Source organism: Telopea speciosissima, chromosome 7 (assembly GCF_018873765.1).
Source record: "Telopea speciosissima isolate NSW1024214 ecotype Mountain lineage chromosome 7, Tspe_v1, whole genome shotgun sequence".
Classification (NCBI taxonomy): domain Eukaryota; kingdom Viridiplantae; phylum Streptophyta; class Magnoliopsida; order Proteales; family Proteaceae; genus Telopea; species Telopea speciosissima.
In genome coordinates this window covers 36972325-36996068 of record NC_057922.1, presented here as the reverse complement: position 1 = coordinate 36996068, position 23744 = coordinate 36972325, and the positions used below count along the sequence as shown (strand labels likewise).

At 39.9% G+C, this 23744-nt stretch overlaps 1 protein-coding gene across 2 annotated transcripts in view; it reads left to right on the top strand.

Annotated features, from left to right (window-relative positions):
* The first annotated feature begins 262 nt into the window (after window positions 1-262).
* The window catches only part of LOC122667554, a 69406-nt gene continuing 45924 nt past the window's right edge, over window positions 263-23744 (top strand). For both annotated transcript variants that reach the window (XM_043863877.1, XM_043863878.1), the window contains exons 1-14: window positions 263-468; window positions 558-789; window positions 898-1025; window positions 3824-3940; window positions 4087-4233; window positions 4398-5113; window positions 6496-6617; window positions 6724-6815; window positions 6992-7214; window positions 8844-8907; window positions 9909-10006; window positions 10195-10265; window positions 10336-10509; window positions 10635-10706. In XM_043863877.1, the coding sequence (XP_043719812.1) occupies window positions 379-468; window positions 558-789; window positions 898-1025; window positions 3824-3940; window positions 4087-4233; window positions 4398-5113; window positions 6496-6617; window positions 6724-6815; window positions 6992-7214; window positions 8844-8907; window positions 9909-10006; window positions 10195-10265; window positions 10336-10509; window positions 10635-10706 (2346 nt within the window). In that variant the 5' untranslated portion in view covers window positions 263-378. The remainder of the gene's footprint in view (window positions 469-557; window positions 790-897; window positions 1026-3823; window positions 3941-4086; window positions 4234-4397; window positions 5114-6495; window positions 6618-6723; window positions 6816-6991; window positions 7215-8843; window positions 8908-9908; window positions 10007-10194; window positions 10266-10335; window positions 10510-10634; window positions 10707-23744) is intronic.

The window sequence follows — 23744 nt, the reverse complement described above, 5'->3', positions numbered from 1 at the left end:
TGAAGCAGTCATTACTTCAGTCGTTGGATAGGAATACTCAATTCTCGTATCAAATGACTGAAATGTTGACCAGCCTTAAAAAATTAAAAAAATAGTAACTCTAATTTTCAATTTCACCAATTAGGTAATCACTCCTTGGGAATTCGAAATCTATATATAAACCCGATTAAATCCACTCCTTTCGGCTCCTGTCTGTATATTCTTTCCTCCTCTGTTTCTTCTTCTTCAAGCTTGTTGTAACAAAAAAGAACAGAAATCTCAGATAATAAAAATCAAATCTTATTTAATTGTATCTTCTTCGAATCTCGAACTCACACCGTATATATTTTCTATATCTTCGAATCTCTGCAACGAAATCCGGACTGAAGAAGGGAAGTCATGGTCGAGACCAGGCGAAGTTCAGCTGCATCGAAGCGTACTCTCTCTCCTTCGGGCACTTCTCCTCCACAGAAAGGCAAACGCTCAAAGGTGCGTGTACCAGATTTAGGGTTAAGTATTGTCTTGATAGATTGTGGTCTCGAGGTGTTATGTACTGATTTTGGATGGAAATTTCCTAGGTGACGGAGGCATCTTCGACAACAAATGAGGTTTCTTGTGCTTCGCCGGTGGAAACACTGGGCTCGCCCATAGACTCAGGTTCTGAATCTCATTGCCCGGAAGTTCGCCCCTCTGATCCTTCGTCTGCACCTGATCATTCCAAGGAATTCGATGCATGTGATGCAACTGTCATAAAAAAATCCCCAGATTTGGGGGGGGAATACGAAGTTTTGGCTTCATCTTCAGCTTTAGGTGGTTGGCTTCGATTTTTATTCTTCCGTTGATCATTCATGCACTGTAATTTGATTCTCAGCCTTATCAGTTCTAATTGATTTGTTTCGTGGCTTCGTGGTGGTTCAGACGGTTTGGCGCCAGAGGTTGACAAGTCGGTGAAGTTAGTTGGCCCGGCTTTGAATCGAGGGAAGAAAGAGCCTAAAAAGGGTCGTGCAAATGTTCCATGGGGAAGGCTCATCTCCCGGTTCTTGCAGGTGGGTTTAGATGTTTTATATCATTCATGGGTTTTGTGTTTATATTGGCATTTTTTTTTGGAGGTGTTGTGCATGTTGATTTTTTAAAAACCTAGATTAGATTCTTTGGATATGAAGATGCGGCGCTCTGGTCTTGAAGGTTTTTCTACGCTGCATGGTTTATTCTTGTAGTGTTTATATCATTCGACGGAAAGAGTGCGAGGATTTGTAAAGAATTAGGTGGTTAACTGCGAGCAAGGAGGCTTAGTGGTTCTTAGTGGCAATGATCAGCAACAGTGCTGTCCTCTGTTGACAAGAATGCTCCGGATGTAATTATAGATTTGATAATAAATTGTGCATTTTGTAAAATGTAAAATTTTGAGTTACAGCTTAGAAGGATTATTTAGATAAGCTGAAATAGTGCATTTTAGCAGAGATAGAAGTAGGCATGAGAAATTGCTGAGATTGCTTGCAAAGAGAGAGTCAGCTAATCAAGAGAAACATTTTCATTGTTTTGGGCTTGATGCCTTGTGAGAAGGGAGATATAGAAAATGTTTTCTGAAGAATTAGTGCGAGGCGGATGAAGTGGTGCTCCTGTAGTGTTAGATGATCAATGTGATCATGCTTTCCGATCAAATACAGGGTGAACTTTATGTAACATTTATTATACTCACTATGCTGTATTGAAAACGATGTTGGGGAACTAAGAAATGACATTTCCATGCTCCATGGAACAAGCATGATGTTAGCCAAGGGTCTTCTGAAGGGCGTACCCAGTGCACGAGGTTCCCGCCACTATGGGGTCTAGGGAGGTTACCCCTGCTTTCGAAAAGAGGCTGTTTCCAGAGCCAAGGGTATTCTGAAGATAAATTGAAAAGGCATATTGTCATGTGAGTTGTATTTTTTTTTTAAATTTCTAAGAAGGATGGATTCTTGGAGCTAAATGGAGCTAGTGTACAAAAATTCGTATCTCAGTTTCTTTTTGATGCAAGTAAATAGATTACCACTGTGCCACCCAGCTATTTCCGTAATCAAAGAGGTTTCAAACATGGAGATCCTTTGTCTTCCTTCTTGTTTGTCATCTTTATTTAGGATTTAAGCCATCTGTATATGTAGGCAGAAATTTTGGGAGTATTGAACTTGGAATTCCTGGCTATGTCATAAATATCTCTCATTTACTGTTCATTAATGAAAATCTCATTCTTTGCAAGGCATTGCTTGTTTAGATGGTAATTCGAGATTGATTTTGGATTATGTTAATGTTGTTTCTGGTCTCAGAATAAATCTCAGTAAGAGTGAAGTTTTTTGTGTTGCAGGCTTGCTGCAGTACTGAATTTGTAGTAGTTAGTATCTCGTTTTAGGTGCAAGGTTGTGGCTGTCCCAGTCTGCTTATTTAGGGCTTTCTTTGGGAGCTGTGTATGATGCAAAGCTTTGTGGGTTCAGGTGGTGAATTTTTCTTACTAAAACTGCCCCGATCTTGCACCTTTATTTTCAACCATGGTGATGCCGTCAGATGTTGGATTCATTAGGGATTATTTGGGTTTAACATGCAATATTTAGTTTATTTTATTTTAGGAAGTTGAGTAGATACGTAGGGGATTTTGCCTGGGGTTATTTAGTTTCTATTTCAGTTTGTTTCTTCTTGTAGCTGGTTTCCAATTTAGAGTTGGTTTCCTTTTCATGTTGGGTTTCTATTTTTATGAAAGGGGGTTCTCTTTAAATTCGATGTAGTACGGTAGAGTAAATCAGATTTGAGATTGGAATGAAATTACATAAGTTTACTTGCTGTTGAAGTGCAACTGTTCGTTCTTGTTCATCTCTGATTGATTCCTGTCTCTTGGGTTCGTCTCCTTTTATTTCCGTCTGTTCTATTCTCTTCTCCCTTACCTCTTCTAGTCTGTTACTGTTAACCTTGCTTCCCTGGTTATTTTCATCTTCTTTGGCCATTAATATTCTCTCCGTTGGGCGGTGACTGCAATCCTCAATAGAACTGTTTGAACCCTTTGAGAGAGAGCCGATTGGGCTTGAGTTTTGGAGCATTGAATCACCATCCTAGGGTGATCCTAACTTGAGAGTTTCATAGCCAAAAGCTTTCCTTGCACTGAGTTTCGAACTCTTGAAGAACCCTGCAACTGTCGTGTCGCGAGAAATAATTTCAGAGATCTTTGTTTGAAAAACCGAGAGCTATCTTGCTGGATTAACACTCGGATTTCATATAGATATGCATAGCGACTCAGATCCCAAAGTATTGGCTTGATTGGACTTGTCGTGTGGGAGTTCTCCTCATCGCAAGTCACTCATATCCTGCTGGTTTCTGTGATGTCATAAGGTTGAAGATGAGGCCCCTTTCACGATTTTGTCATTCTGAAAGAATACAAAATATCAAAGAATGACATCCTTCTCTGAGAACCTGGTGGTTGCGAGGTTCCCTTCCTTGTAGCCATTTTCAGGTTTAAGCTTCTACCTACTTTAACTTTAAGGATTTGATGCCTTTCACTTTGGTCTATTGCATTTAAATGGTTTCATAGGTAGATGCTTTTTTAAGCTCCTATCTGCTTTGCTTTACAAGTTGATGTCTATTGGACTCAAGTCCCGATTGCTTTCTAATTCTCTTACATACGATGCATGTACATACAAATGTCCCTGCTAAATGAAACATATTTGTTGTAGTATGAGTTATCTGTGCTTGTAAGAAGATGAAAGTTGGTCCATTTTTCAGATGCATTCATTGACTGTCTTATCTTACTATGAGCTAGTGGTGCTTTTCTAATAGTTGTTTTTACCATTATCTTCATATTTTATTATTATTTTTGCTCCAGAAGCAGCCCGTGCTCATTTCGGAATCTACTTTCACTGTTGGTCATGACCGGAATTGTGACTTACAGCTGACGGATCCATCTGTGAGTGCAGTTCTGTGTAAACTGAGGCACATAGAGGTACAACATTGAATCTCTGAACGCTACTAAATTGGTTGATCTTGTAGTAATGCAGTGCATTGAGACACCATTTGTGGTCTTTGAACGTTTTCACAATGTGGTTTGTAATACTCTTTTCTTTCTATTTGTTTTCATCTTATCGGCAGAAAAGAGGTTCATCTGTTGCCTTACTAGAAATCTCAGGGAGCAAGGGGGTTGTCCAAGTAAATGGCAATGTATTTCGGAAAAATTCCTCGACCATCCTTAGTGGAGGGGATGAGGTGGTTTTTAGTTCATCTGCTAAACACACATATGTATCTTTTTGACTACTTTATCTTGCACTTTGTGATGTAGGTGATGTAGTTTTTCTTACTTAATATGGAGACCGCACACTTTCTTTTTTGCTTGTTGAGTGAATGCTGTATATTAAACAATTTACAGTATTTTTGGAAGAGAATTTCCTTAAATGTATTCTCAGATTTTCCAACTGCTCACTAATGACAATGTAGCTGCTACGCCTCTGCCAACTTCAGTTAGCATTTCACAATCTCAGAGTGCTTCAGTCAAAGGAATCCATCCTGGGACAAGGTCTGGAGACGCATCGGCTGTTGCAGGAGCATCAATTTTAGCATCTCTATCAAATATCGGAAAAGATCTATCTCTTAGTCCATCATCTGCCCATGATGGGGAGGATGTAGAACAACAGGATGGGGAAAAGCCTACAGTACCTTCTGGGTGTGAAGAATTGTACAGCCCTGTGTCGGACCTTGATGTCAGTTGCCATTCTGGGAAGGGTAGTCCTGAGCATAATGAGGAGGCTGCTGTTTTGTCGAGCGAGAAAGTTACAGCTGTTCTGTCTCCTGACCTTGCTGCCAATGACTCCTTGCATGTTGGTGACATTGACTTGGATGCTCGTCTTAACGCAGAGATTGGAAAGATTCGTCAGGCAAGCTATGAACTAAGTCCGTTTTTGCGGATGCTTGTGGGAAAATCTGCTTCAGACTCTGATTTGACTGGAAATATATTGAAGACATTTGATGAGCAAAGGGAAAACAGAGAACTTCCTAAGGATTTGGATCAACCTACAATTTCATCCTCAGCTAGGCGCCAAGCATTTAAGGATAGTTTACAGCAAGGAATTCTCAATTCTAACAACATTGAGGACTCCTTGGATAATTTCCCGTATTATTTAAGGTATTTTTTATAAATTTTTTTTCTAAGTTGCTTTTAGTGCGTGTTTTAGATTCTGCATTGTGTTGGTACCATAAAATTGGCATCATTGATTTATGTATCTGTATAATGAAGTCTATTTATCCTTTGCAGCAGCACTGATGTATAGACTGTGTTAAATATCTCTATGATGGTTGTTGATTAGTGAGAACAGAAAATTCAAAATTTTGTGTTAGCATGTGGAGTTTTTGATGAGGTCAATAATCTATAGGTTGTAATTGCATCGTGTGAATCTTAATATAATTCTCCTCGACTCTATAATCAAGCTCGATATGGGAATCTCTTTTTAATTTGAAAATCAATATGCATTGCGGGTTTATTTCTAAACATGTTTACTTCCCCCTGCCTCCTGTAGCATAATATAATTTGTATGCAAAACAAAGAGTGGACTGTCCTTCCAAAATTCAATCAGATGAGTAAATTTGGAGATGAACTTTGCAGATTTGTCTTAGGGGGAGTGCTTGTTCTCTATTTTTAATCTGTAAGAAAAAGGGGGCAAAATTGCCATTTCTCTTGATGACACTGGGTCAGGATGGCACTGTGTTGTTGACGGCTTACAAATGTGAGAGGAAGTCTGGAAGGATGTGGATTGCGTTGTTGAGGAATGATAATATGATATAATGGTACTTATATTCAGGGGGAACATGGTTCTGAATAGAATGATATGATGGAATGTGATTCCTGTAGCTAAAGGCTGATAATTGGGCAAAGGCTCAGTTCTTCCCCCATAAAAGGGGAAAAGAAAATCTATTGTCAGGGCAGCAGGAGAGATTGCGAGGACTGCTAAGTTATTAGTTTGTGATTGATAGTGAGAGAATATTTTGTATAATCAGTTGCATTCATCAATTTTCCCTTTTCTGGGTTTATCGATTGCCTGTTTTAGTTCGTGTATTCTGATTTCCCATCTGGATTCTTAGGTTATACTGCATTAAAATTCTTCTTTTAGTGTGTATGTATGTATGTTGTTTAGTGAATCTATTTGTGAACTGTGATTATGTTTTGTGCATCCTTTATCACTATGCTTGCATTGTTGTACCCTAATTTCTTTAGTTCCTTAATTATTGTTTTTTAAATTTTCTAGTGTTTATATTATTTTTTTCTCCATTTATGGATCCTAATCAGTGATTTAAACATATTCTTTTATCTTTTAACTATCATGTTTATCCATGTATTCATTACCACCGAGTATAATTTTCTGCATGGCGTTATAGTTATGAATGCCTGCATATAATATCAATGTCTTAATCAATATTTTCCTTTCCGTAATTTCTGTATACAGTTGCACCATAATTTAGTCTATCATGAATTTGTGTCTATAATGACCATATCTGACTACAATCATACAGTGAGACCACAAAAAACATTTTAATTGCATCAACATATATACATTTGAAGAGGAATAAATTCGTGAATTTTACATCAGAGCTCCCAACTGTGAGTCCAAGGGTGTTGTTGTCTGGCCCTGCAGGTATGATTATTTTTCATTTTTGTTTCTTTCTAGATTGTGTATTGTTTATGTGGCTCTTCCTTGTTTTCAGTGATGTGTGAGTATTTTACTTCTAACCTTCTTGTAGGTTCTGAAATATATCAAGAAACTTTGGCAAAGGCACTAGCCAAGCATTTTGGTGCTAGGTTGCTCATAGTTGATTCTCTTCTGTTGCTTGGTGTAAGCATTGGGTTTCCTATTTGGAAAAATTTGAATCCCTTCTTTTATTATATTAGCTTTGCTTAGAACCTTATGCTGAAAATTTCTTATCAATTTGTACACCCTTGCATGGTAGGGAGTCAGTGTTAGACATAATGAGCTGCTGAAACTTTTCTTTACATGTCCAATGGTTTCAGGGACTATCGTCAAAGGAATCAGAATCCTTAAAAGAAAGTTCGAGGTTTGAAAAATCATGCACATTGGCTAAGCAACGGGCTACACAGGGTGATGCCTTAGCACACAGGAAACCGGCTTCTAGTGTTGAAGCTGATATTGTTGGGACATCTACACTTAGCTCCCAATCTCTGCCAAAGCAGGAGGCATCTACTGCATCGTCTAAAAACTGCACATTTAAAACAGGCATGTTACCTCTCTCAAAAGTAGAGATGTAAACGGATCGAATTCGAATCGGATTGGGTACTGTCCGAATTCGAATTCGTTTACAATTCTGCTATCCGAATTTGATCCGAATATCCGCCGAATATAATAACACAATATCAAATTCGAATTCGACTTGTTAAACGGATTCTGGATATTATCCGGTTCGATTCGTTTAGCGGATACCAAATATCCGAATGTTTCTATCCGATTACCATTCGATTGTCCGTTTACTGTTTTTTATTTGTTGAGCTTTATTTCTTCTTAGAAATGACTTCATTACACTCCGTTTTTCAAACCGATTTGAAAACCTGTATCACATAATACATAAAATGCAAGGAATATAATAAAGCAGAAAAGCCTGATCTAAAACCCAACCAAACCTACAGTATCCGAATATGGAACAACCCAACAAATATAAGCAATTGGTGATACTATAGATAAGACTAATAACAAATCCAACATACAACAACCAGATTCATACAGTTAAAAAAAAAAAAAACAGAATTTGAAAGATAGAAACTCATGTAAATCTGTTGCCGACAAGCTTGAGATCGACAACTTGAACAATGAGTTCTGGGACTTCAGAGGACGATCCAAGAGATGGATTCGCTAGAAATTATAAAGGTAGAAATGGCATCAAGGGTAATGATATAAAGAAGAAAACGATGCATATGAAACAAGAGAGAGAGAGAGAGAGAGAGACTTACCTCTGACATTTGCTACTGGTGATTGCGCATGCAGAACGACGTCTCTTGTAACAACGAAGATGTGCGCAGGAAGGCATGAAACGATATGTATATGAAACCAGAGAGAGAGGGATTGTAGATTTGTAGTCACAACGAATGGAAGGCAAAGAGAACATTGAGCTTTAGGGTTATACTTGAGAGTCTTGAAAGTTGAGAGTTGAGAGACCGAGAATCCGAGATTTCAGTTTTCAAAGAGGTTTTTGGCTTTCCAAGTTTCCATCGAGACTTTTGGCTTTCCTATCTTTTTTTTGTCTTATTTACATTTTTACTTGTGGCTTTCCATCGAGACTTTTGGCTTTCCTAATTCTTTTTTTTTTGTCTTATTTACATTTTTTTATGTATTTCTACTTTTTGTTTTGTTTTTATATGTTTTTTTAATAGGTATATGATAACATCTATCATAGTCAAATAGTAATATATATAAAACAATCATATTTTCTAACTTACTAGCTACTAAGTTATAATTATAAATAAAATACAAAATCCAAGAAGGCAACTTAAACGGATAGACGGATACGAATATTTTATTTCGGATATTTTAATACCGTCGGATAGCTAAACGAATCGGATAATAATCGGTCGGAAACATGGATTACCATATTTGTATTTGATTAGTTTCGGACGGATTCGGATAGTTTCCGGATAGTGAATTTCCGAATACGAACCCGGATTGAATATGGATTTTCGACTATCCGTTTACATCTCTACTCAAAAGCTCCTAGTGTACATTGGTGATTATCTCTTGTTTATTTTCTATGTAGCATCCCATTGCTCCTTTCTTTTTTAAATGTATCGTTTGCTTGGTCCTCGATATCTTGTGCTTCAATTTCTTAGCTGCATTAGGACTTCGTGAACTTGACAGGTGATCGAGTAAGGTATGTAAGTTCTACACCGTCATCTGGGTTTTCTCTCCCAGCTCCTTCAAGGTATCTCCACTAATACAGTCTATGGTAGCTGTGAATGTCCCTTCAAATTAATCATTTGGTTTGTATATGCTGCACCATAGTATCGTACATGATTTTGATGTTTTGTCTCCATGTGAAAGCATTTATAATACCGAAGGATCCCCTCCCCCACCCATATCTGTATCCCCTGCTCTATCTTGGATGTGATTGTTCTGTTGTATCCAATTTTATGCCTTCTAACTGTACTTGATTGTGTCCTTCATGCTCCTTCGGCATCAGGGACATGCAAAGTGTATGCTGGCATATGCATTATGTTCATGACATAGGTTTCATTGAGAATACACCAATCTTTCTCCTGCTGCCCCCTTCTTTTCTGTTGAGAAGTTGAGTTCTTACACCATTCTTCAACAATTCAAGTTTTTACTGCTGCAAGACAAGCTGGAGGTATGCCTGATCAGGTCACACCGTCACACCTTTGTCTAGCCATGCAATTCGAGTGTGTTTGCTTCCTACCCAACCACCAACACTCACCTATATGTTGACCAGTCAACTTCTAAATTTGAGTCTGCTAGTCAACATGTGCTGGTTAACCTGAGTCCAAGTTGAGCCACTTTTTTATGGTTGGGAACAAGAATGGTGGTGTAATTTTCTGAAAAGGAGGGAGAGATAACCAAAATGGTGATATCACAACAACAGGCTGACCCTCTCCCCTGGCACATGCCCTCTGTGAAATACAAAAGAATGACCCACCCCGGAAACTTAAATCAGCAAGTCACTTAGATCCGCATCCCTCAAAACCACCCAACAGTATCTCCTTGCAATAGAAGATAATAACAAAATTAAAACAAGAAAAGGAAAAAAAAAAGCGGGGTGGGGGGGGGTGGGAGGGAAAAGGGAATAAGAAGAATCTGTTTAAGCTGGAAACCCAAGATCACATTCTTTCGTCTTGATGGATGTTGATGTGTTTAATCTATTGTATGCCCTTATGCTGTGAAGATTTTATGCAGACTTTGTATTTACAGGGGACCAAGTTATGGTTTTCGACGCAATGTAGGACTCAGTTTTGAAGAAAATGGATCATCAAAAGTTGGAGTTAAATTTGACAAAGCAATCCCAGAAGGTAACGATCTTGGGGGCCTTTGCAAAGAAGATCATGGTTTATTCTGCAAGTGTGATTCCCTTGTTTAAGGCATTCTTTCTCTTTCTCTAATATGTGTGATCATTTATTTTTTCTAAATGTTCCCAAGGTATTTGTATTACCAATATGAAGTTTATGACATTTCCCTTTCCTCCACCCTGCTTCTGCAGCTGATTCTCTTCGTTTAGACGGTTCGGGAGGTGATGATATTGACAATCTTGCCATCAATGAACTGTTTGAGGTGAGGCTTACTCTGTGGATGGTGGGGTTAATGTTGCTTACATGTTAATCTGAATCATCTTCTAATCCAGGTGGCTTCTAGTGAGAGTCAAAGTGGTCCATTGATATTGTTTGTTAAAGACATAGAGAAGTCTATGTCAGGAAACCCAGAGGCATATGTCAATTTCAAGAGTAAGTTGGAAAATCTGCCAGAGAATGTAGTTGTCATTGGCTCTCATGCTCAGATGGACAATCGTAAGGAGAAGGTAGAAAATGGTGACTCTCCTTCCATTACTTCTTTCAGATTGTAATGCTTGGTACTAGGAAATGCAATTGTGTTCTATTGATGTCTCATCTTCCCTTAGTCCTGACATCTGAAGTGATTGTCCAGTCACACCCTGGTGGTCTTCTGTTTACAAAGTTTGGAAGCAATCAAACCGCACTGCTCGACTTTGCTTTTCCGGTATTGCAAAAACTTGGCATTTCTGAATTTATTTAATTAACGACTTATTATTATTGCCTGTGAATCTTTTTTTTTTTTTTTAAACTTTTAATTCCAAGTTCTTACTTATTATATTGTTTTTTTTTGTTTGCATTTTAACATGTTCGAACATTTAGAGGATAGTTGTCATTAAACTACCTGTAACCCTGCAAAATGAAGGCAATGTATGCGAAATTACCCACAAAATTATTCGACACTTTTCAGTTATGCTTTGAATAAAGAGGGGAAGAATTTTGTTGATGCAGGTGCACTACCTTGGACTGACTCAAACCTGTTTGGGTATCCAGATGGAGATGAACCGGGTTCAGATTTAGTTTTTGGAATTTGGTAGGATTTTAGGAATTTATTTTATTTGGGGAAAATAAAATAGATCATTGCTAAAATCTGTTATACAAGTTTATTGCTAAATCCTTGCCATCAGGCTTAAGGCTGTTGTGAACCTTCTAGTCAGTGAAAATCAGTCTGCCTTCATTCCTGGCAGAATATCTCAGACAATATCCTCTTCTGTAATGAGATTGTTCGAGGTTTTGAAAGGAAAAATCATTCCCCAGCTGACCTTATGAAGATTGATATTCACAAGGCATTTGATTCTTTGAGATGGGACTTTATAGGCAAGGTTATGTCCAAGATGGGATTCCCTCCAGTTTTTATTCATTGGATCCACTACTACATCGCCTCTCCCAGGTTTTCAATTCTTGTCAATGGCAGCCCAGTTAGCTATTTTGCATCTTCGGTGGGAATCGGCCAAGTTTGCCCTCTTTCTCCTTACATTTTTGCTTTGGCTTTGGAAGTTTTGTCAAGGGACATCCAAATGTGCACAGATCAGCAGCTCATTTCCCTTATCCCCAACTGTAAAGCTCTCAAGCTTTCTCATTTGGCTTTTGCAGATGACGTCATGATATTCTCCAAGGCCTCCATCAGTACTTTTGAGTCTATTATGTATTGCATGCAACACTTTCAAGATCTATTGGGCCTTCGGATCAACCCAACAAAGTCGCTCTTATTCTTAGCAGGGGTCTCTGAAATAAAGTTGTCTTGATTGAAAAATCTGTTTTTCTAGTTGGGCAGCTTCCTGTCAAGTACTTGGGCTTACCTTTGATTCCGGCTAGGCTTTTTGCTCACCATTGCACTCCTATGTTGGATCTTATAAAGAAATGGCTTCACCTTTAGAAAAGCAAGCTCCTTTCATTTGCGGGGCCTTTGGTTCTCATCAAATTTGTTTTGCAATCTTCCAATATTTATTGGTCTAGCATTTATGGGTTGTCCCAATCTATCATCAAGTCCTTGGAGTCCCTCATGTCTTCTTTTCTCTAGAAAGGCTCTGACTCCTCAAGGTTTCTTTACCCCATTAATTGGGCTTCAGTCTTTCTTCTGATGGAGGAAGGAGGTTTGGGTATAAGGAGAATTCAAAGAGGTGAACTTGGCTAGCATCATTAAACTGATCTGGAAGATTGTATCTAGAAAGAGAAGTATTTGGGTTGATTGGATATACTCTGGGCTCCTTCGCTCAAATTCTATTGGACAGTCTTTGCCACGTCTGATGCTTCATCGGTCTGGCATAAGATTCTTGCTACTCATCCTGCTGTCCTTGGAGCTATATGCTCTCGTATCGGTGATGGGATCTCTACTTCTCTCGTATCTGTGAACCACCCCACTGTTACCGTGGGCCCCCCTCCCCCCCCCTCTCCAAAAAAAAAGAAAAAAGAAAAAAGAATTAAGGGAAGCTCCCGTAGAAACCTTAACCCCATCCCATCTCCCATTGAAACCCTTTCGATTCCCACCCCACTGCCCTTCATTTCCCTTTTAGAGTTCCCTAAAAAGAAAAAAGAGGTCTCTGTTGAGAATAGAGAAGTTGAACCAACATCCAACCCCCTAATTTATCACCCTCCAAACCCATCCTTGCAATTCCGAGAGACAAACACGCGAACCCTCCCCTCTCCTCTTGCCTTAGGGTTCTGCCCATCAAAAAGAAAAAAAAAAAAAAAAAAAAAGAAGAGGAGGAGAAGAGATAGCGAGAGACAGAGAACCAGAAGAAAGAAAAAGAAAAGAAAGAGCGAGACAAGAAGAGAGAACAAGAACCAGGGAAAAAAAAAGGTACATACCTGGTTCGAAGTCCTCCCGCTGCGAGTCGAATCCCATCCTCCAGATTGGTCGGTTCCCTCGCCTCATCACCATTCTCCAAAGCCACGAAGCTCCCTCCTTTGATCCTCCCAAGTAGAATAGTTCCACTTGAATACTATATTCCTCTTCCAATTCCCTATTGTTCCTTCTATTTTTAATTTTTCCTTTTTCCCCCAAAGTACCCCTCTGTTCTCCTTTTATTCACTTTTCCCCTTATTTCACGTTACTTCCTAGTTTGCCCTTTATGTTATACGTGATATTTTGTCTTCTTGTGTGATAGTTACACTTCCCATAATTACAACTGTGCCATTATTGTCATAAACTTTTCTTTATTTACGAGATTTGCTATTAACTCCTTGATTTAAATCTCATCTTAGTTGTTTGGGCCCATAGCGATGGATTCTGTTGTGTTCAAGTTCAGAGTTCGATTGCCCAATGGAAAGCTTGTTATGTTGTTCATTAATGAAAGGCACAATTCCGTATCGCGATCTGTGGTGGATATGTTATCAAAGATAAACTAGATCATTATCAAGTCAGAGGATTATGTATTTGCCGAATTCTCCGTTTCTCAGTATTGTGATGGTGCATATTATGAAGTTTTGATTCTTCTCGGCAGATTATTAAATTGGGTCGCAAATGGTTAGAAGAATGATAAGGCATCGTTGATCGTGACGAAAAATTGTGCACCCTGCAGCCTTTTTCACATGTGCCAAATGTTCATTCTTCATGGGTTGGTTGACGAAAATTGCTCAAGGCCAAAAGAGACAACACTAGTGATGCAACCTCAACCAGAACAACAAATAGTGACAACAGAAGACGAGAAGATTGTGGATCAGGTAACGACGGAATCCAGTGCAATGAAAGTTATTCTCCATCATGAGTTCGTCCTTCCCCATGATTTTCCAACCATGGATGCACCCTCAAAGCTTCATATTTTGGATTTTCTTCAAGTTGCAAATATGGAGCTGATAGCCCAGGCTCTTGAGCTTTTAATTCTTCCATTCTACAAAACTCGTGGGCTAGTTTTTCTCAACACAGGGGGGGATTGGTGCAGGTGCACTACCTTGGACCGAACCAAACCCGTTTGGGTATCTAGATGGAGATGAACCGGGTCCAGATTGAGTTTTGGGAATTTAGTAGGATTTTAGGAATTTATTTTATTTGGGGAAAATAATGTCTTTAACTTTATTTTATTCTGTTTATTTTAGAAGTTAGCATAGTTGTTACGGCGTCATGGCAATCCAAGTCGGTGGAGGGGTGTCACGTCGATATATCGACATGTCGCCCGCCATGGCGAGCATGTCGACCATGTTTTATTTTTTATTTTCTCTATTTTTAATGGTTTAATAGATGTATACTCAAGCCATGTTTTATTTTTTCTCCATTGTTTCTCAAGTTTTAAGGATGGCAATCTTGTAATTAAGCAGAATCTAAGAAAGGACCTAAAAGGGTTTTGATTTAATGACTAAGGGTAAACTTGGAGGGATGTGTAAAGTATGGACAAAGGGGAATAAAAGAAGAGAAGGGTACTTTAGGAAAAAGGAAAAAATAAGGGTTTGTAATAACCCACGATTGGATTTATGGTTATCTTCAACCTGGGACGGAAAAAGGCAAAGTACGAAGGAGATAACTCCTTCAACTCTTCTCGGTCCAGACGTCCAGTCTAAACCTTCAAGCAAAGCATCGCCACATCATGTTCTATCAATTCCAGCAAGAACTCATCACAGAAATCAACTAAGCAAGGAGTATTTAATTCCTGGAATCAGATCTGGCGACTTCTTAGTTGCAAAACAGAGACAGAGAGACAGGAAGAAGATATCGAAGAGGGAAAGAGAGACAAGAAGAAGAAATCGAAGAGGGAAAGAAGAAATAAAGAAGAAATCGAAGAGGGAAGGCAGAAATCGAAGAGGGAAAGAGAGATAGGAAGAAGAAATCAAAGGACGCCATGGCGTAGGTCGCCATGCAGGCTTCTCCAGCGCCAGGACGCCATGGCGGTGCCATGACAACTATGGAAGTTAGTTACGTAGGATATTTAGTTTCCTTATTTGAATAAGTTTCCTAGTTAGAGAGTTGGTCTTTATTTTTAGGAGTCTTTTATTTCTATTTATATGTGTTTGAGTTAAAATAAAACCGCAAGCGTACGGGTCAATCGTAGCTACGGGTCGAACACGAGGAGATATACACCACTCTATTTAACTAACTTAAAAGTAATACAAAGTGAACCAAATTAAAGTGTTAAATTAAACTAATGAAAATTAATGCATCCTAACTCATAAGCATCTAACAAAATTAAGGGATTAAGTTGGCGTCCTGACACATGAGCATCTAACCTATCAAACTAACGTAAATTGGAAGGAATAACAAAAACGCAGCCACACTTCATAATCACATAAAAAAAAAAAAGGGAATAAAAGTGCATCCACATACCACAACCATATAAAAATAAATAAAAGAAATAGAGGGAGAAGAAGAAGAAGATAGAGAGAGATAGAGGAGAGGGAGAATGAGATTGAGAGTTTAGATAGTAAAACCTAGATGTGCTTGCATGAATGTAACTGAAAAGCTTGAATACTTTATAAACTTACCATGACCTCCTCTTCTAAATCTTCAAGTCTTGTCATCAACTTAAGAACTTAGACTAGAAGGCTTAAAACCTAAACTAGAATTAAGAAATTACAACCCAATTGAAGACTTAAATTGAAATTAAAGCATAAACTAAACCTATTACAACCATTAAATGAAAATCAAAAAGCAAACTAGAACTTAGAAAAGCCAAAAATCACAACTTAGAAGGAGAAGAAGAAAAGAAATTTCACTAAGTGAATGAGCTAAAAATTACACTAAAAACTGAATTAAAATTGAACTAGAAACTAACTAAAAACTGAACTAAAAAAACTAACTTGTTACAACCCAAAGGGCAAGGGGTATTTATAGGGGGAAGAGAGGAGAAGAGAGAAGAGGGAAGTGTAGGAGAAATATTCCCTAAGAAAAGAGAATATTCTCTTCTCCGTCCTCTTTTACAATGCCTTGAATCCTAAGAAAAATAGAAAGAAGAAGAGAAGATTGTTTACATAGACCTTCTATTTATTGAAAAGTAAACTTCCAATTCTAACAAGTGCTTCCTTTTCTTTGTAGATATCTTCTCCAAGCAATAAAATCAAAGCATCTTTGACTTTTCAACTTTCCATAGGTGAGAGAATATCTTTCAAAATAAATCTATCCCAAGTAGAATTCCAGAAGTGCCCTTGAGAAGTTGGTGGGGAGAGAGAGTAAGGGTGATGACTAGGATTCCTTCAAGAATAAATAAAATACCCATTCTGTCCTTCAGAAAACGTGGAGCATGGGGTGCTTATATAGGCCTCACCATTGTGTTCCTTGCGAAAAATCACCCAAAATAGACCCAAATTTCGTCCAATTTGGAGTTGGGGAGCCCAAGATATCTCAAGTTGAAGTTGGACTGTCCAGAGCTCTCCAAATGGAATCTTTCGGGTACAGGAAATATAACTTCTGGTTATTTCATTGAGGCCCCTGGAATCCAAATTTTTGCTTCACTTTGTCCCCGGCCGACTGTCAATAATTACAAATAAACCCCTGTAGACCATTTTCGCACTTCGTTACGGAAACGGCCGTAACTTCTTCGTTTCAACTCGGAATTAAGTGCCGTTTGAACCGTTAAGAAGCTGACTCGATGGGCTACGCATCCATGCCATTAACACCTCTAAATAGCTTAAAAACATTTTCTTAGCATCATCTCCTCCATTTTCATAAGAATTCACCTAAAACCTGAAAAGCACAAGAAAGCACCGAGTAACTCTGTCCAATGTGGTAAAATGTATGCTTTATACCCTAAGATTTCACACATAAATGTGCTCATCAATATGGTGTAATCCCCCTTCATTGGGGTAGATTGAAAAGATGAATTGAGTTTGTGTTTGTGAAGAGCTTGCATGGCTGGTTTTGTGTGTTCCTTCCCCCCCTCTTCTTATGCAATTTCCTTCTTTCCCCTTTCTTTTCCTTGCAACTGTGAAATCCTATCTCAGGATTCTTCCTTCTCCTAACGGCCCTCCACCATCTGTTCTCCTCCCAGATACTTGCCAAATGTGCTTTGCTAATGATGTAGCCAAAAGAAAAGTACCTTGACTTTCTATGGGTTGGGAATCCACTTTCCTTGGAAAGAGACGGAAGCTTTTATGGATAGTGTACTTGGGTGATGGGAATTATCTGGATCATGATTACGGGACCTACTTTAGATCTCCCAAGATATCATTGGTATCATTTACCAGAAAGAAGATGATAACATTGACATCATTGTGATGAGACCGAGGCTGTGTTTCGTCACACTTCTAGTTGTTCTTATCGTGGGACAACTGGAGTGTTTTGGGCTGTTATGATTTCCATGTTTATGTTAATAACAAGAAATTATGTTCGCAAACAAAAGACACATTCCTGTTCTTTCCAAAAAAAAAAGTTTGGACACATGAAATTAGGGAAATATAATTTTTTTTGGGTGAATAATATATTCATTACCAAAAGGAAAAGAGACAACAGGGGAGCCCCCAAGAGGGCAGGAGGAAGAAAACAATGCTACATACAAGAGAGAACCCTCATGGGGGGGGGCAGGATACAACAATATGCCTGTTCCTTGGGGAGGGAATGCAACTAGGAGAGGTCCTAGGGACTTTGCTGATGACATTAAAAAAGATGGAATCCCAAATCTGACAAAGAGGTCTCGACTTGGAGGTCCATCTTCTTATGTTGTGCTCCATCCAAATAGAAGAGATGGTTGCACCAAGAGCAAGTTTCCCAATTGAATCACAAATAGCATTTCCTGCAAAAGACATATCCACCCATATCCACTCTCTGTTGAAGGGGAGAGTTCTTCGTTCTAGTCCAACAACGGTCTAAAACTCCTACCCAAACTGAAGTGAAGAATGAGCATTCTAAGAAGAGGTGATTGACGTCTTCCGGGGCGTTCTGGCAAAGGCAGCAAGTAGGATCAACTGGGATGTCTCCAAGGAGAAGTTGTCCCCCTTGATCTGATGAGGTCCCATGCAGACTTAGCACTGAACAATCCTGAAGAAGTTGGAGTCCAGCTGACTATATCTCCGGATCCTGTCGGCCTTCAAGAGATGGAGGAGAGAGCATTCCACATATTTGAAAGGAGAGAGGAGGGGAGGGGAATCCAACCATTTTGGTCAATGATATCTGAAACTAAAGAGTGCTTGTGAAGATCCAATCTGTATATCTCTCAGTAGCCAATAAGTGGATGGAGGATTCCCAATGGATGCCAGTGGGCTAACCAAACTTTAGTGGAAGCCCTCTTGCACAAAATAGCCTCGATGGCTAAAGGCTTGACATTTAAATTTTTTCTCCAAACCCTAGAGGCATCGGAGGTTGTAGGGACCGACCATATGGAGTCATTCCTAAGCAGCCCTGCGTATATCCAATCGACCCTAGACTTTTCCTCTTGACAACAATCTTCCATATCAATTTGAGAATACCAGCTGAATTTACCTCTTTAATTCTTCGCAAACCAAGACCTCTTTCTGATTTGGGGAGGCAAACGAATGCCCAACTCATAGGATGGAGGAATCAAATCGTTTCTTTACCTTTCCAAAGGAAGGAGCACATGAGATTTTCAATTTCCTTTATGATTGTCTGAGGGAAACCGAAGGGACCAGACAATAAATATAAGAAGATTGGAGAACTGATCTGATAAGTTCAAGACGGCCTGCATTTGGGAGAAGTTTGCCTTTCCATAACTGCAGTTTCTTGTGGATGAGATCCAAAATTGAGTGCAATGATGGGCTGTCAGTCTAGCTGGAATTAGAGGCAGACCCAAATACTTAACTGGGAGATGGCCTAATGGGAAAGAAGTCTTTGCTTGAAGGAGAGCTTTTTCATCATCAGAGATACCAGCCAAAAAAAGTTGAGATTTTTGGGGGTTAATTTTGAGACCGGAGTAAATCTCAAACTGATTCAAGCAAGCCATAATAGTCTCAATAGATAGGATGTTTGCTTTGGAGAATATGATGAGGTCATCTGCAAATGCGAGGTGCGTGAGCTTGAGCTTCTTGCACGTGGGTATTGGAGAAATGAAGAGTTGATCAGTCTTTCATTGAATTTCCCTTGGAAGCATTTCCATGGCTAGGGTAAATATAAAGGGAGATAGGGGGCAGATTGCCTAATGCCCACTGAGGAAGCGAAGAAGCCTGCTGGATTGCCGGGTAAATATAAGGGGAGATAAGGAAAATATTTTGTTTGACTGTATATTGATGAGTAGACATGAGCGTAAGGTGGGTTGTGCATCATTGTGCCGTAACTAATGCTGTGTATTACCTGCTTGTAATCCAACGCTCAGTCCCCATTCCTTAGTTCCTGTTTGATATACTTACGTATATTATGAACAAATTCTTACTAGTGCCTGATTTCCTCTTCTCCCTCTTTCGTAGGAACCTCTCTGAAGAACCCAAACCACTGCTCGCAGTAGCACAATCTTCTTCATACCATTCATCCAGCATCAGTTGAAGTTGAAGATGGAGTAGAAGAAGCAAAATGCTCAGTGAAGGATAACAGTGGGGAAAACAAAGATTGAGAAAAAGGAGGCGTATGCAGAGACTAAAAGGGAGCAAACTGAATCAATGTTGAATTTAACCTCATCAAGTATTAACTCTTTCTTGGATCATTTCTGAGATCCAACACCCGAGGGTGGTGCTCCATGTGATACTAGGTTCTATGCATCTTGGTATCCTTGATTTTGCAATCTCCAACATTACAGCTGGTCCTTGTTAGACATGCCCAACAGGCATTAGATTGAAAGATGATAATGATCAATTAAGAGATGTGCAACAGATGCGTAAGCATAAAGTGTCACTATGCAGAGTAGACTGAGAGAGTGAGGGGTGGCTACTCCGAAGCTGAGCTGATACATGGGGATGAAAGAGAACCCAACGGAGGTTTTTTTTTGGGGGTGTGTGTGTGTGTTATGTAGAACCAGCTCCCAACTAGGAACCAAATCTACAGCAAGATCGATATACAGCAACAGTACAGATTGAGTGATGGTTTGAGCAGCAAACCCTTGAGAAACCTGAACCGCAGGGGCAAGACGAAGCTTTCTTCAATCAGCAACTATAATGGCAGTACAGTAGGTACTCTTCTGTTGAATAAATGAATTCTCAGCAGTAGTTTTAGGTCTCGGTTGGTCTCAGATTTGCAGGGATAAAACTCCGAACAAGAAACAAGGAAAAGGTCTCGGTTGGGGAAGAAGAATAGGGGTAGTCTCAGACTAGGGCATCTCACTCAAGGTTTCTCAACTTCTCAAGTAATCTCTCCTATTGGACTGCATCTCAGCTTTCATGGTTTCAAAACCAATTTTTTAATTCTCAATTCGTTGTCTGTAGAATCCAGCCACATTGTATTTATAAAATTGAAAACTGTCATTCTGTATTTTTTCCTAATTAAAAACGATTACAAAGCAAGATAAAGAATCCTAGAACAACTCAAGTTATCCTATCAGTGTCGCTGCTGAGTTTTGCTCCAGAGGAGAAATAACCTAGCGACAGAAGCAAAACCCAGCGCTGCAGCTGAGGAGCAGCCTGGCCTCACGGCCAGGCTTCTCCTTCTCTCATTCTCCTCCCCTCTCACCCTACCTTTCTTCCGCCTTTTTCTTTTCTCCTTTTCTTCATCAGGTTTTGACTCTGGCAGTGAGGTCGGGCTCCTCCTTCCCCCATCTCCTTCTACTTCTATCCATCCCTTTCTTCCTCATCCTCTTTCTCCTCTTCTTCTTCGGGATTTGGAGCTTGGTCTCCTTGTTTGGACCAGCGTAGTGCTAGTGGCCATCATCCTTGCTTTGTCCACAGTCATGCTTGTCGACAACCCTCTTGTTTTGTCGTTTTCGTGGACGTCTCCCTTGCCTGGGTTGCTGCCTTGCAAGTCGCCCTCCCGGTAGGTCTTTATCCAGGCTCGTTGGGGACTTTCCTGCCCGGTCATGATGCTTCGATTGGCTTTCGTCTCCGACAACCGCTCACTTTGCTGGGTCGCCTCCTTCGCTGGCTGCCTTCCTCACTTGGCCTGCTGGCCCATCTGTTCGCCTCCAGTCCCGTTCGCCTTCTCTCTCGCCAGTCGTCTTGCATTGCCGACGCTCTCAGTTGTCACTTGGTCGCCAGCCCGCTTGGACTGCAGCTGCTTGGCCGTAAGCCCCTCTCGCCTCTCGGTCAGTCTTCTGTCTGATCTGCCTGGCTCGCTCAACGCCGTGTTACTGCCAGCTGCATAGTCTGCCCTCTGCAAGCTATGCTCAGCCGGCAACTGCTTCGCCAGACGTGGCTGTCACCTCCGCTTGGCCGTGCTCCTCTGCTAGGCCAGCGCCCCTCTGCTGCGGTTGTTTGTTTGCCGATGATGCTCCGTTTCTCGTCTTGGCAGCTGGTCAAAGTTGCGCTCAGTGCTGCCAGGCTTCGCTCTTCCTCAACTTAGCATATTGTTCACGCTAACTGCGCATGGGGAACAACCTTTATCTTTTCCACTTTTTGGTTTCGATGGGAAAGATGGTCCTAGTGGCATGAATCGGGAACCTGGAATTAATAATACACGGGCCGAACCCCCTATCCATTCAAGTCCGAACAGCTGGCTCGGAGATAATGAGATATCAGGGTTCGTCATGGCTTTCTTTCCATGGTTTCCATTTGCAGCAGCGGTGTGAACCCGGCAGCAACGGAGACCGACTCCCAGCAGCCGTTCCTTGCGGTTGTGAAGATCATCTCCCTTCACGCTTTCGACAGCAGCGGCGACAGGCGAGCTTGGCCTTGCAGTGCTGAGATAGTTGGTTTAGGGTTTGTGGTTCCTACCTAGAATTGACTTGGCTGCCCTTCTCTTTCTTTTGGGCTTCTTTGCTCTTATGGGATTTCGTATTTCTTGGGCTTCCTTCTCTGTCTTTATGCCCACGTGGGCTTTTGATTTTTACAGGCGTAGCCTCCTCTCAGGTAGGCCTTGTAATTTGTTTGTGGCTTTGTGCCCTTGTACGTTCTCTCTCTCCCCCCCTTTTCGTTTTTTGGTAATGAATTAAATTATTTATTCATCCCCCACCCCCCCCCCCCCCAAAAAAAAAAAAAAAAAAAAAAAAAAAGAATCCTAGAAAAAGGAAACTACTAAAAAGAGCATCCCAGTGCACAAGGCTCCTGCTACTGCAGGGTTTGGGAGGGGCAAATGTATGCAGCCTTACCCCCTGCTTCACAGAAAAAGGAAACTACTAATAACCTATAAAATAGAAACTAATTTCTAGCTAATAAACCCCTCACACAAGATATAAAAAACTTCCTAAAATCTACTGACTAATAACGCTGTCAAATCCTCCTCCCGTATGGCCAATTAATCTTCAATCTTGATCTCCAAGCTAGCTGGCTGTGAGCCCACACGATCTGGTCATTATCTCCTCCTTAACCGGCAAGGAAATCTTGGAATATCTTTATTAAACTGCTGGCCGATACTCTATCCAAATCTGAAAATTATAATCCCCACGCAATCTGCCTGAACCCTTATGATATGCTTCTCAAAATAAAAAATCTGGTCCCCTGGAATGTGATCCATCGAATCAACAAAGAATCAGGCCACCTCAAACCAGGCTGTCTCCCACAGCGATTCTGTACTGTTTTTTGGGCCTTGTTCCTGTGGCTACACCTGTGCTGGAACTAAGGTTCAAAAACTCGTCTCGAACAGCCGCCTCGACCAGGTCGAGTTTTTCAAACTCTTGAGATCTCGGCGAGACAGTGCATATTTTTTGTTTCGGAACTATGTTTCAGTGGGCAAATGGCCATAGTTGGCTCCTAAACTTTAAGGGAAGCTTGTTTTAGGCTTAATAAACATATTTAAAGCTTCAAATTGAAAAATAAAACACCCAATTTTTGTTGTTTTGGATTTGCACCCTTGGTTGGCAGTAAAGGCTGAATCCTTAATGGCTTAATGTATTATTGCCTATTCTACACATTGTTTGAAAGTAAAACAAGTAAATTATGCAATAATGGATGAAGACACATAGTCTTGAAAAGAAATAGTTATAGACTTAAGTTTCTACTAAAAACTACACTACTTGGACAATGAGTCAATAATACATAACATAAGTCATGCACTCATACCGTCATAGACACCTTGCTAACAAGTACCAACTACCATGTACCAAGTACAGTGAACAATAATACATAAGTCTTCCAAGTCCCAAGTCTGGAGAAATAGGCAGCAATCGATCTCTTTGTAGCATGGTTCGAGAACTCGCGAGATCTCGCCGAGTTTCTCGGTTTCGTGAGATAGCAAGTCGAGATGGCCTACGGTTCCTAAAACTGCAATTTCTCTGCGAGATCTCGGCCAAGTCTCGATACACATTTCTCTGTTTTTTTTTAGTTGTAAATTTCAATATCTCGCCGTCGCCGAGATCTCGGTAACGGGTTATATGGTTTTTTACCCAGTTTTCATGACGCATATGCTCATATGCCCATTTTTTTAAAAGAGAGCAATGGACAGAACTCGGAAATCTCGAGTTCTGTCCAAAGCTCTCTAAAGTTTAGAGAAAAACACTCCAAGAGCTCTCTCTCTCAAATTTTTGTGTAATACTTGTTAGATTCATGTGGTTTTGATAAATGTTAAACATCTTTGCCCGTTCCATCACTTGATGGAGTCGGATTTATTTTTCAGTTATTAAATTTTTTTATTATAATTTCTGAAAAAATAAATGATATATTTGAAAAAAGAAAATGAAAAAAATAGGATGAATAGTGATTGTTTGAAAATGAATTTGATATATGTTAAACAACTTGGGATGCTTTACAGCCCCATGGATTAATTTTTTATTTTCACCCATTAAAAAAATTATTTTATTTTTCAGATTTAATAAAT